The sequence below is a fragment of the Sturnus vulgaris genome, chromosome 5, assembly GCF_052056855.1.
Source record: "Sturnus vulgaris isolate bStuVul1 chromosome 5, bStuVul1.hap1, whole genome shotgun sequence".
NCBI classification, from domain to species: domain Eukaryota; kingdom Metazoa; phylum Chordata; class Aves; order Passeriformes; family Sturnidae; genus Sturnus; species Sturnus vulgaris.
Genome location: NC_142247.1, coordinates 35,056,755 through 35,069,322, shown reverse-complemented (window position 1 = coordinate 35,069,322; position 12,568 = coordinate 35,056,755). Strand labels below are relative to the sequence as shown.

At 42.4% G+C, this 12,568-nt stretch overlaps 1 protein-coding gene across 3 annotated transcripts in view; it reads left to right on the top strand.

Moving 5' to 3' along the window:
• The window catches only part of TBXAS1 (thromboxane A synthase 1), a 256,159-nt gene extending 247,780 nt beyond the window's left edge, over positions 1 to 8,379 (top strand). For 2 of the 3 annotated variants that reach the window (XM_088165417.1, XM_014876964.2), the window contains 4 exons: positions 1,605 to 1,693; positions 4,054 to 4,191; positions 6,102 to 6,264; positions 6,860 to 8,379. In XM_088165417.1, coding sequence (XP_088021543.1) covers positions 1,605 to 1,693; positions 4,054 to 4,191; positions 6,102 to 6,264; positions 6,860 to 6,934 — 465 coding nt within the window. In that variant the 3' untranslated portion in view covers positions 6,935 to 8,379. The remainder of the gene's footprint in view (positions 1 to 1,604; positions 1,694 to 4,053; positions 4,192 to 6,101; positions 6,265 to 6,859) is intronic. The other variant, XR_015803902.1, reaches the window with a different exon arrangement.
• Positions 8,380 to 12,568: the final 4,189 nt, after the last annotated feature.

Sequence of the window (12,568 nt, the reverse complement as noted above, 5' to 3'; positions counted from 1 at the left end):
CTAAGCCAAAGGTTTGAGTTAGCAGGCACCACTACAAGATAAAAGCCACACTGAAAGGCTGTCAGTGCAATCCATCCTTCCTGTATTGATAATATTCGTCATACACTGACAAAATACTTCATCTATTGACAAGCTGAGTTGCATCTTTTCCCCCAAGAGAGGAGCACGCACACTGGTTCTACTCAGCCTGTGCAAATTATTTTCTCTGCTTCTGCTTTTCTTTCCCGAGTCAAAAAAAAAATATGGGGATAATAGAATGTATCTATCTCCTTCCTAGAAAAGATCTGTTAATGTGAAATGGTGCATGGTGGCTTAGTGCTGAATAAGTGGGATACCCTAATCCAGCAAGGTATCCTTGTTCTATTGTATGCCTTTTCTGCGTACCATCTGGAGTTGTTCTCTGCTTAGTATTTTCAGTATGTACCATATGTTTTTGCATGAAAATTCAATAAAATATGCATTATACATGAAAAGTGCTGTAGTAAATAAAGGAAGGATGGAATCCAGTCCCCTTTGTGAACGGCAGGGGCCCCAAATCTTCATAAAAGGTTTAGTCTAGTCTGACGTCTGTGCTTTTCTCCAATTTACTCTGTGTCAGTCTTTAGGAGATGCTCTAATTTAAAACAAAACTCTACTTTCCTGGTGAGGTTATTCGATGTTCTTTGGCTGCCCTCTGCTGAGAGCGCTGAATAAAACAGGGAAGATGTCCTTTTTCCAAGGAAGGTAGCTGTGGAAGAAATTCCGTATTTGTCCATATACTGAGTCGTGTCAGTGCTGCTGTTTGGTGTCTCTCGTTGTATGTTTGTTGCCAGTCAGAGGGCAAAGTCTTCTGAGCTACAGCCCTGTTGGGGTTGTAGTGCCCACCAAAGGCCTGGATGGCTTTGTAGGATTGTGAAGATGTGGGCTCAAGCATTGACCATCGTGAAAAATGAAGCAGCATTAAGCAAGGGCTGGAGGACACAGGCTTCTCTGCTCAGGCGCTATTGCAGTCCTGCCAGGTGGGATTTGAACTATACCTCGGCATCTCACTTCTTGGCAGAGCAATTTCCCACTGCGTGCTGTTCCTCAGAGGAGTTCCAGCGTCTTCCAGTGCCACCTCCACTCCTCCACAGGCATCACAGCACCAGCACTTGGCTTTGTTTCTATATCTGGGGAAGTGCAGAGGGGTTGTTCCAACATTAACAAGAGTTACTGAAGGACTTGCTGTTTCTTGTGAACAAATTGTGAGCTGTGCTCTTGCCCTTGGGAAGAAACAAGGGTCCTGTGCAGATTTTGGTACACATGTAAAACAATAGCTCTGTTATAGCTACTGATACTCTCTGTAATGACCTGCTTTTAATACTTCCTAGCAAGTTGATTTATTATTATACCTTCAGCTGGGCTGTGCACCAAAGCGTTTTGATGATGAAAGGAATGTTACACACACATTTAATTACTGCCCACATTTTTGTATAATTTTATCATTTACTGTTTTAGATGAGACATCGAGTTCTTCTACAGGAAAGATGCCCAGTAAAAAATAGATGATTTAAAAGCTAATCTGAGATGAGTTTGGCACTTACATGTGAGAAAACGTAATTGTTCCTTTTGTCCTGCCCTTTCAGATGGTTCCTGATTACCAAAATGTACAAGAACTCCCTTATCTGGACATGGTGATTGCAGAGACATTGCGCATGTACCCACCTGCCTTCAGGTATCTTTTTTTTCCCTACTGATTACACAGGATAGCTCCCTGGCTCTATAAAATGGAAATCTGCTGCTGGAAGACCAATGGTCTCTCAGTCTCTGTGTCAACATCAATACTGCTTTGTGCATTTGAAAGATATAATGCAGCCTGTTGAAGGAAAGCTGGATAATTCTGGTATTTCTAAAGCACATTTTTACAGTGAGTTGGCCAAGGTTGCTTCCTGACCATTCTTCATGTCCCCCAAGGCTAGAGGATGGAGCCATTTTGAAGCAGGTCTGGCCTTAGAAAGTCAGAGGCTGCTGCTTCCATGTGCCTCAGGCTTTGGGGATATGCACTAAAACCCACCCCTACCGTGTTGGTTATTACAGCCCTGATCCATGGAAGGGTTTCACAATCTAAAAGCTGTATTTTACATGTATGTTTAACTTTGGCCCATTTACACTTAGCACTGCCTTATACTAATAGAGCTAAACTAATGGTAACATCCATTAAGTTTTGAAAGTTTTGTCCCAAATCACACATGACTTATTCTACTATTATTGATGAACTGAAAACAAGGGAAAAAAGAAATTAGAAAACTGATTGTTAAAGCTCCAAGTTACCACAAGCATAAATGCAAATATTAAGAAATACAATTTTTCAGGGTGATCAGCCAGTTGCAATGCTTCTCATGAAGCTCAGGGAAAAATTCAGATGACTGGAAAGAAGCCAAAGCTGAGCTTGCTATGAGAGCTTTTGAAAAATTTAACCCATGACTGCAAGCACCTTAAAACAAAAAAAACTTAAAATCATATTCTCTTCACCAAGATTGGTAGTCAAGATTTTTTTCATGGACATCTGTAGGATTCTTCAGAGAGTAAATATCAAAGAGATCTGCTTCTAGATGAGATGATGGGACTTTACTATGTTATACTTGGAGTACAAGTGGAAACTATTTTGCTGGTTAAAGTGACAGGGGTCTTTGAGTTTGGGCTGTATCACTGGGAAACAATCTATGTTTGTCAGATGGGAGACAGAATGAGAATGGAACAAAGTTCTTCTGAAGTTTTGTTTGGTGTTGTCAGTGCTGTTTATTGATCTGGCTTTTACTCTGATGGATGTGGAATGGATAGGACAGCCCGAGGCTGCTGAAAGACTTTAATTGCCTATGACAAGGATAATGCTGAATTAAGGGAAAAGTCAGTAGCAGCCAAGTTTGTTATAAAATGAGTTGGTTTCATTTTTTTAATGAACTTACTCCCAGAATTCATGTTTCCATTATCACCAAATTCATGTAAGAATGAGAAGGATAGCTTGTCAATGCTTTTTCTTTTCTTTTGCATGTCAGTGTTTTGTTCCAGGTTTGGAGCCTCTGTTATTTATTTATCTGTTAGAAAGGGAGATGGATGACAGTAAGGAAAGAATGTGTTTCTGTAATGATACAAGACTGACAGCCCTGAAGCTGAAATCTTTGTTCAACTTTTTAAGCAGAATGTGGGAAGCAACAAAAGAAGTTCCTGCACATTTGCTCAGCCCTCTGCTTGCAGACAATGTCAGGGAATAGTTCCCAAACTGAGACAGCAGGGCACCTACCTAGTCTGGGCTGATTTGGGATCTGTAGTGATCACCCAAACAGCAAAAGATCTGGATCAGAACCTACCACCACAAATGCACACTCACATACAATCTTTTCTAAGAGACAAGCTGAGCTTTGGCAGGCGGCTTTTCTCAGTCTTGTCATGATGAAGTTCCTTAAGACACCGCTATCACCTATCACCACAGGGGGGAGAAAACTGCAGAGTTTGTTGTTAACATCATGCCTGTCTTTGATGAATGCATGTGAAATGTGGTTTTCCAAGGCTAGTGATTTGGTTGTATTTCCAGAGTAGCAGCAGAACACTCAGCCCTAATATTAAAACCACCCCTTGCTAAGTTTCAGGTGCTGCACCAACAGGGGGGAGCTTCTCAAATAAACAAACTCAAAGCTATATTTACTGTCCTTTTTTCCTGGAAGCAAACCAGCATACTCTTTCTACCGGTTATTAGAGATGATTGGCACATTTCATCATCAATTTTCATAAAAAATTAGTCTAAACCCAACATAAACAATAAAATTTCAGTTTAGCAGTTAATGCTTTGGGAAACAGTACACAGCCAGAAATGCTTTCCTGTGAAAAGGGCAAAAGTCAACCACCTGGGCTGGAACTGTGGGCTTCTAAGTGGAGATGATTATAACCTGAGAAGACACTGGCATCAGCAACTGTTGTGTTTATCTATGAGAAGGTGCTGCCCTAGAAATTGTTTTGTCAGATGAAGAGAGATACTTTTATAAATCTCTCCTGCTGTGTTTCTAACCTTTATTAATTATCTGCATGATATTTTTGCAGATTCACCAGGGAAGCAGCTAAAGACTGTGTAGTGCTGGGGCAGCATATTCCGGCTGGAGCTGTCATTGAAACTGCAGTTGGACACCTTCACCACGACCCTGAGTTCTGGCCAGAACCTGAGAAGTTCATTCCTGAGAGGTATGTGGAGCAATGCTTTTCATCCTTAGGTTGAAGTCCTTACTTGGGCCTGTGGGCACAGAACTCCAGACTGTCCAGTGCAGGCACCAGATTCTGCTGCTCTTTCACAATCACAGTCACCCACTATTCATCCAAACAAGCATTTCCACCAAGAGAAGCACAGTTTTATTTAGACCATAAAAGCAAATTACTTCTACTAAATCAGACAAGTGATGATAGTGGTGTATCCAACAGAAGGTGCGAGGTTTGGTCATGGTTGAACTTCGGCCGAGGTTTTCAGACCTGTTTCCAAACCGGATACTGTGAATAATGTTGCTTCTGAGTGCAGAAATTCTGAAATGGGATGGTATATTCACTGCCTTGGCTGTAGCTGGGAAACTCACCCAGCTCCTCGCTGGTTTAGAGCACCTTTTCACCTGAAACATAATAGTGTGGGTACTCTGTGAGTGGGGAACTTACCCCATCTCCCACTGGGAATTTGTTTTCTGTCTGTAAGCTAGGATCCTTGGTTCTTGCTTGGCAAGACAGTTTCACATGAAGCATTTATATCTTCAGTGGATGGGGGGAACCCTGTCAAGCTGTGGTTTTGTACATGCCCTGTGTTACAGATGCTGGGCTGAGCTTACAGGGAGAGTTTCAGCTGATGTGGTGCTGTGTGGAAGCACAATTTAGTTTTGTGGGCAGCTATATTTTTAAACTGTTTTGTGGGCAAATGCACTTTAAGTTACCGCGACATTCAAAAGTTTACTAAGAAAAGAAGTGCCTGCTCCATAAACAACTGGGTGTGAAGCAGGCAGCCCAGAACCATCTTTGCCAGTAAGACAACTCTTGTGTGGTGTAGGTGGGTTTGCCTAATGCTCCTTCTGGAACAAATCTAGGCATATGCTCCATCAGAATCTTTTGGCCACAAAGAAGAGCAATGCCAGGGTTAGAGAAGACCAGAGATTTTGCTGGAGAGGAATCTTAGCAGTAACTGGAAGTCTAGAGTGGGTATTTTTAGCAATGCTTATCTAGAAATGCTTTCATAACTGTTTATTCACCACTTTAACAGTAGTATGAAAGGGTAAAATGGTTAGTGGGGGCTGCAGTCCCCTTGCCACACACAGTGCTGTTTGTTATGAATCTGAGATTAATTCCCTCTTGAACCTTCCCTGAGGAATGATCCATAATTACTAACACTCTGCTCAGCCTGTATAGTTGGTAATGTTAGCAAGAATTATAGAATAAGAGCATAACAAAAATAAAATAAAATAAAATAAAAATTCAGCTACAGCCTTTCCTCCCCCAATATTTCATTTTGAAATTGGCTATAGGAGTGAAACAAGGGAGACTTTGAATTTACTAAAATGATATGTAGGGGTGAGCAAGGCAAGAATTGTCTGAACCTGTTTGCATGGGATATGCAACAGTGCTTAGTACATGAGTTAATGGTCCTTAAATCTCAAATTAGGGGCCTCTACAGTACTTTCTGGAGTAGTGGCTCAATCTTATTTAGGTTATCTATGCATGGGAATGGAATTAGTGGAAATACACAATATTATTTTTTTCCAAAGCTCCAAATAGCCTGCATTACCTCTCATCTCTTTCTACCCTGCTTGAGTTCTCTGGACTTTAGCAGTCTAAAGTTCTTGGAAACTGAATCCAAAGAGATGAGAGATTTTCACTAAATGTAGATTGGAAGTAAAGCTTATGTCTCTGTGTTGTCTCCTGAAATCGCCAGCTGACAAAGGCTGATGGCCATAAGTCAATTATCTTTTTGTTTAGGATATCAGGAAAAAATCTATCAATAGTGCCCTTGACCTGTCTATTAAGATCAATTGAAATAACCAGCTTTTGAGATTTAAATTAAAAATACGGAATCAAGTGCAAAAAGCATTTCTTGAACGCGTTTCCATCTCTGCACCTTCTAGGTTTACAGAGGAGGCCAAGAAGGAACGACATCCCTTTGCATACCTCCCCTTTGGGGCAGGACCCCGTGGCTGCATTGGCATGAAAATGGGTTTGTTGGAGACAAAAATGACTCTGCTGAGAATTTTGCAGAAGTTTCAATTCAAGACCTGTCCAGAGACTGAGGTTTGTACATGCAGAGGCTTAAAGATCACACTTGTTGAGGGAATTGACAGTGTGTCTTAGGCAGGACAATTGATTTGCCTTTGTGACTTCTCTTCATTTGAGAAAACTGCTAAGGACACTTCCATAAGGAGAGATGAGGCATAGACTGCATGTTTTAAGCAAAATGTGATTTCAGATATATAATTTTTCCAACAGAAGAACTGTTACGCAGCCCTGCCTTAGTGGAGAGCAGTATGGCAAGACCACAGGCAAAATGTCATAGTTCGCAGAGAGAGAGAACGTGTGTACATATTCCATAAGATCTCAGCACTCTAGTATATGCCTATTGCTAGGGACATTGCACCCAGCTGTAGAGTTTAAGAGTTAATTTTTTTCTGTTTGAGTCTACAGCATTCCTGGGTAACTACTGCCTCAGCCTCTGGCTGTAAATTCTATTTAATATTATACCACCACAGCTGGCTGTAAAACAAGTACTTTATAGCTTCCACAGTAATCCTGGTATGAGCTGGTCCTCCAGCAAAAATGATTGTATGTGGGGGTGTCATACACACATAAACACATAAAACTGCACATAAGATGCTCTTTTCTCTTTCAGATTCCCTTGCAACTCAAATCAAAAGCCACACTTGGACCAAAAAATGGAGTCTACATTCTACTGGAATCTCGCTAAAAGGAAATGTTCATCTTGAAGCTTTCTGGAATGAGACCCTTTGTTAGTGACTCACTGGGTATAATTATTTTTCAAAACTCCAGGGACAGGTAGGAGCCTAAGTCCCCCTGATAGTCAGTAGGTGCTCCCTCACTGCCCTCCAGTGGGACAGCCTCCAGTCACTTTTCAAAATGGGCTCCACAGTCTTTTTTTGAGGTTTTCAAATTGCTGTGAATAGCATCTGTAAAGAAGCGTCTCACTTTCGTTTGCTTTTCTACATCAGACTTCTTTTCACTTGTCTATGAGAATGCTTTCCTCATGCTCAATTTTCACAATTTACAGTGGATTTTAATTTCAATTCATTGTATGACACATCCTTTTTATGCACTTGTGAGTCCCTAGAGAAAGCCCCAAAGGCACCACAGTTACAGCAGAAGACCTGGGACGCAGTGCAATAGATTTTTTCATGAACTCCAGTAACAATCAAAGCTGAGGCTCCTGTACAATGCTTAATTTCTGTCTCTGTGTCTGTAAGACCTATGTCTGTAAAGCTGGAGAAGTTGCACCTCCTTCATGCTTTTAAGTGATTTTAAGTACACTTAGATTAACAATTTGCACTTGGCATATTCCATCGACATGACAGAAGAAGAATGAAGAGCTCCCTGGATTACCAATAAAGTTCCAGCAGCTAAGACCAAAGAAGTGAGGTGACAGCCATTTTGCTGGCTGCTGTACTGCTGTTGGAAGGGTGGAGACAAAGATATGAATTTAAAGCAAGCAGGAGGACTGGAGGAAATTTAAAGGTAATCAGAAGGTATTGGTACCACATCTGCTTCATGGGGAGGCCTTTCCTTTCCAAGCATTGCAATTGGCACCATCTCTGTCTATCTCCTTGAATCAAGGAAATTAAGAGCATGCATGCACTAGAGCCAGTGGTAAAGGAGTGGGATCCAGGATCATCAGACCCAGCAGCTCTCATGACTCCTTCTGTGACAGTGGAGCAGGTCATGTCCCAAGTGCCTCATCCTCCTCAGGAAAGAACTTGTCTGATTGCCAGCTGCAGCAGCGCCATGGCTGTGTGACTGCACATGCATCTTCCCAGCCAAAACAGCCGTAGCTTCCACTCCTCACATTCCCTGTCCTACCCCTCTGCAAAGCCTTCACCTGCCACACAGCTAGTGTTGCACAAGAAGCTGGGAGGGAATACAGCTGGGCCAGCTGATCCTCACCGAACACAGGGACATTCCATACCCTATGGCACCATGCTCAGCACATAAAACTAGGGGAAGAAGAAGGAAGAGGGACAACATTCAAAGTGACAGCATTTGCCTTCCCAAGTCGCTGTTAGGCCTGCTGGAGCTCTGCTTCCTGGTATAGTGGAATACCTGCCTACACATGGGAAATGGTGATTGTGTTCCTTGTTTCATGTGTGGCTTTTGCTTTACCTATTAAACTTTTTATCTCAATCCATGAGTTTTCTCATTCTTACAATTCTCTCCCTCATCCCAGTATGGGGGTGTGAATGAGCAGCTCTGAGGGGCTGAGCTGCTGGCTGGGATTAAATCACAACAACAGAACTGTGAGAAGAGATTGGTGCAGTCTCAAGACCCTTTTTAAAAATTCATTTATTCCTATATTTTTTCTTTAGAATTTTTGTATATAACAAAAAATTCTTGCAGCACTATAAAGACCCACCTTAGGTTCTTTGTGAGTCTTGACCTTCTTCCTGCCTTGATGTAGTCTGCTTGAGGGTTCCTTAGGTACAGCATCTCTCTTGGTGGTGTGCACAGGGAAGTGTTGCAGCAGCAGCAGGAAGAGACTGACTGCTCAGCTTCACTGCAAAGATGGAGCCATCTGCTCACTGATGCCTGGCTAGGTCCCTGAGTTTCTTTCCAGCAAGCATCTTTTGCTGCCTTCTTCCCACATGCTGCCTGAACACTGATCAAATTACTGGATCTTGTTCCTTAGAGATTGTCTCTTCCTCTTTCATATAATTTTTTTTAAACAGATATGTATAGGCAATAGTGGTGAAGGACTGACTGGAAAAGTCTTGGAATTGTTCCTTTTTCCATGGAGCGTTTCTGGCATGCTAAACAGAAATGCCCTGTCACAGACACACTGATTATATGAATTGCTGATGGAGTGATTGTTATTTATTTGAAAAGCAACATGCTGTATTTACCTTAGTTTCTACACATTATGCATAATTTTCCCCCTCCTAAAAATAGTGTGCTGGAGGCTGATTTACTGTGTAGCTTATATACACAGTTGGCAAAAAGCTGGATGGGCCTTGCCTAAAAACTTCTCACCTAGCTGAATGAGCAGGAAATTGTTCCTATCTGAAGTCATCTGTCAAAGGCTTGTTTGTATTCCTTACATGAATTAGAAAGTTGTCATGTGCTTCATTTTTGACAAAATCAGCCAAGCCTAAATCAAGCTTGTCCCTTTCTTACCCATGATTTTGTATAAACTCTTCTCCCCAGTCTCTGCCTCTGTAACTTGGGTGGTGTGGCTGGAGCACTTAGTAGTGAAGACTAAGGCAGAAGTACCTCAGCCTTCTTTATGTTCAGGGTAAAGAGAGCTCCTGCTTCCTTCTAGAGAGGGCCCATGTTTCTCCTAGTCTTCCTTTTATCACCCACATACCAGTAGAAGCTTTTTTTGTTGTCCTTGACATCCCTGACCAGATTTATTTCTATTAGGGTTTGCTTTAACTTTCCTAACCTGATCCCTTACTGCTTAGACAATTTATCTGTATTCCTCCCAGGCTATCTGACCTTGCTTCCACCTTCTGTAGACTTCTTTTTTGTTTGCTCCTAATTCATCCATGAAGGTCTCCTGGTATTTTTGTTTCACTTCCTCTTTGTTGGGATGCATGACTCCTGATCTCAGAGGAAGTGATCTTTTAATTTTAACAAGCTTTCTTGGGTGCCTTGTCCTTCCCTTTAATTCTGACCTGTAAGGTGTCACTCAGCTCCTCATCCAACCCCAGGTGGAGCTCCATGCACTACACCTGGTCACTGACAGAGGGTGACACCTCCTTCTCATCTCCTCTATCCTTTCTCAAAAACCTGTGTATTTCTATTCCAGCATTCCAGTCACAGAAGCCATCCCACCATGTCAGTGTGAGGCCAGTGAGATCACAGACCTGCAGGAGTGCACATCTCTAATCCCATTTTGTATTCTGCATGCTGCATATACTTGCAGAGAGGCATTCATGTTGTGCTGGAGTGGTTGTGATTACTTTGTGCTGCTCTTCTGGTGCTCTCCTGCTGAACGCTCTCCAGGCTCTGTGCATCTCTTACTGGCACTAACATCAAACTGGTATGACTGGGATGGATTGGGGTGCCTCTCCACCAACATAATTTCAAATATTGGTACCACTGGAAAAAACCAGTCCCAAGTGGCTGCAGGTGTATGTCACATTTACAGGCTTGGAAAACGAATCAAGAGTCTTTCCCAGCTGCATCCACGTTGAACATGGACAGTCTGTGCTCAGAGTCTCTCAACTGTTCTGCAGGCTTCTGGTTAGGAAGTGTTATGTGTTTTTACATGTCAGTTTGTAGCACTATGGAACAGAGAAATTATTTTTGCATTTGAAGTCAGATTCCTGGAAGTGCATCAACCCTTGTTCTACATGCAGGCAGAGACAGACAGCTAGAGAAGAGAGGAAAAAGGCTGCCAACTTTCCAGTAATACAGGAAGAGCCCCAAGCCATTTGTTCCTTCTCATTATCGGCTGGTGATACAGTCACCAGACACTGCAGATATTGTACCAGGACACTCAGTGGTGCTGGGCCTCACCCTGGTTGTGTCAGCAACACACCTAGAATGAGCTATGGCAGGGATCAGTGAACCTCTGGAAGCACACACTTCCCAGAAAAACAAGGCACTAGATTGCCAGCAGCTGTCCAAAACAGAAACTGGTAATATCACTGTAATCACAGTGTGTTAGTGCACGTATATAACATGGTCTCAAACCGATCTTGAGCAGAGCTGGATTTAGAATTAATTTTAAAAAAAGCTTGCAAAAAACAGACCACAAAAAAACCCCAAAACCCCTCCAAAACAAAAGCAAATCAATTACAACAAATAAACCCCAGCCCCAGCACTATGTTTATAATTGCTACAGCAAAACATAGCTTTATATTCTTAAGTAATAGTAACTATTTAGCATTCTGGTACAACATGCTTCAGTCAGCAGCGTTGGGTCTAGGGAGGAACAAGAAACCTGATTTAAAATAATTCCTTTCCTCAGAAACAGCAAGTGTGTTGTCTTGCATTGCTGAGCTGTGAGTTTGTTTAAAATTGGGCATGTCTACGTTACAAAACGGTTTTAGTCATTCTCTGACAGCTGATATGAAGCAAAGGCTGCTTGGTAAAGGAAAGCTTCTATTAAATATGTCTTCTGGTCTTTGTAATGATGACAGAAAGCTGTCAGTATAAAACAGTATTTTTAAAGAGGCTGCCGATAGAAAAAAAGCTTTACAGTTTTGTACTTTAGTTTACAGTTTTGTACTTTAAAAATAGTATTCCTAGAAAAACAGAGTTGGGTGGCAGAAATTATTATGCTTCATCGATTGCAAATTGGAACTTTCTGTTCTTACCTGGCATTAAACTACAGAATTTCCTCACTGTGTGAGATACTTCGGGCAATGATCACCTTCTCATTTCCCTTTGTTAAACATCCAGGATATAGCTTCACCTGATACCAAACTCTTCCATGTGTTTACAGCAGAAAGCACGGTAAAAGAATTTAAAGCTGATTTATGAACTGTCTCTGCTTGGTTTATATTGATCCCACTCACTTTCTTCTGACCTTGAAAAATCTCATGTTTCTAAGATGTTTTTCTCCCTGCACTGCTGGGGGCTGTGGCTACTTTCAAGGAGGGAGTATTCTCTCAGTTGCTAGGATTTCTGCATGTCGAGATAAATCTGTGATAGGCCTGAAGCAAGATGTGCAATGAAGCTATGGAGGCCATGAAGTCTATCCCTTGGAAAAACATAGTAGCAGCAGTAATGCTGCCCCTGTAACAGCCATCCCACCTGGCTCTTCTGCTGGATGTACTCCAAATTTAGCAGCATTTCTGCAATTCTCACTTGCCCTTTGGTCCTAAGGCAGCTCTGAGCACTGGTTGCTAGAAGCAAAGCTCCTTCTCCAAGCCCAGCAGCACTGAGCACACCACTGTAGCTGGTGTGTGCCATCCACCCAGGTTCCTCTCACCACCAGCCCCTACCTTGGCAGGCTTCAGGTATCCAAACCAGATACTGCAACTCCTTTGCTGCCAACGCTTAGACAGGATTTTGTCACCCGCATCTCATAAAATCCAGTCAGAATATCATGACAACCTGGCCCCAGGTAACCCTCACTAAAGGGTGCAGTGTATTGCCTTTGGCTGGCTGCCAGCCCCCTCCCCAGTGCAGCAGGTGGAGGATCAGGGCTCATAAGCCCCCTTGCTCCACAGCCCACTGCTGGCACAGCAAAGCTGTTATGGCTTCTGCTGGCTGTGCTGTCTTGCCAGGATGGACCTGTTTCTGAAAAAGGAAACAACTTTCACAGCTTATCCTTCTCACATAGCGTGGGAGTGAGTGACAGATTATTGCACTCTTCCTGTTCAGTTGCTTGTCTTAAATAGCCAAAAGAGATCCTCCTCACTCT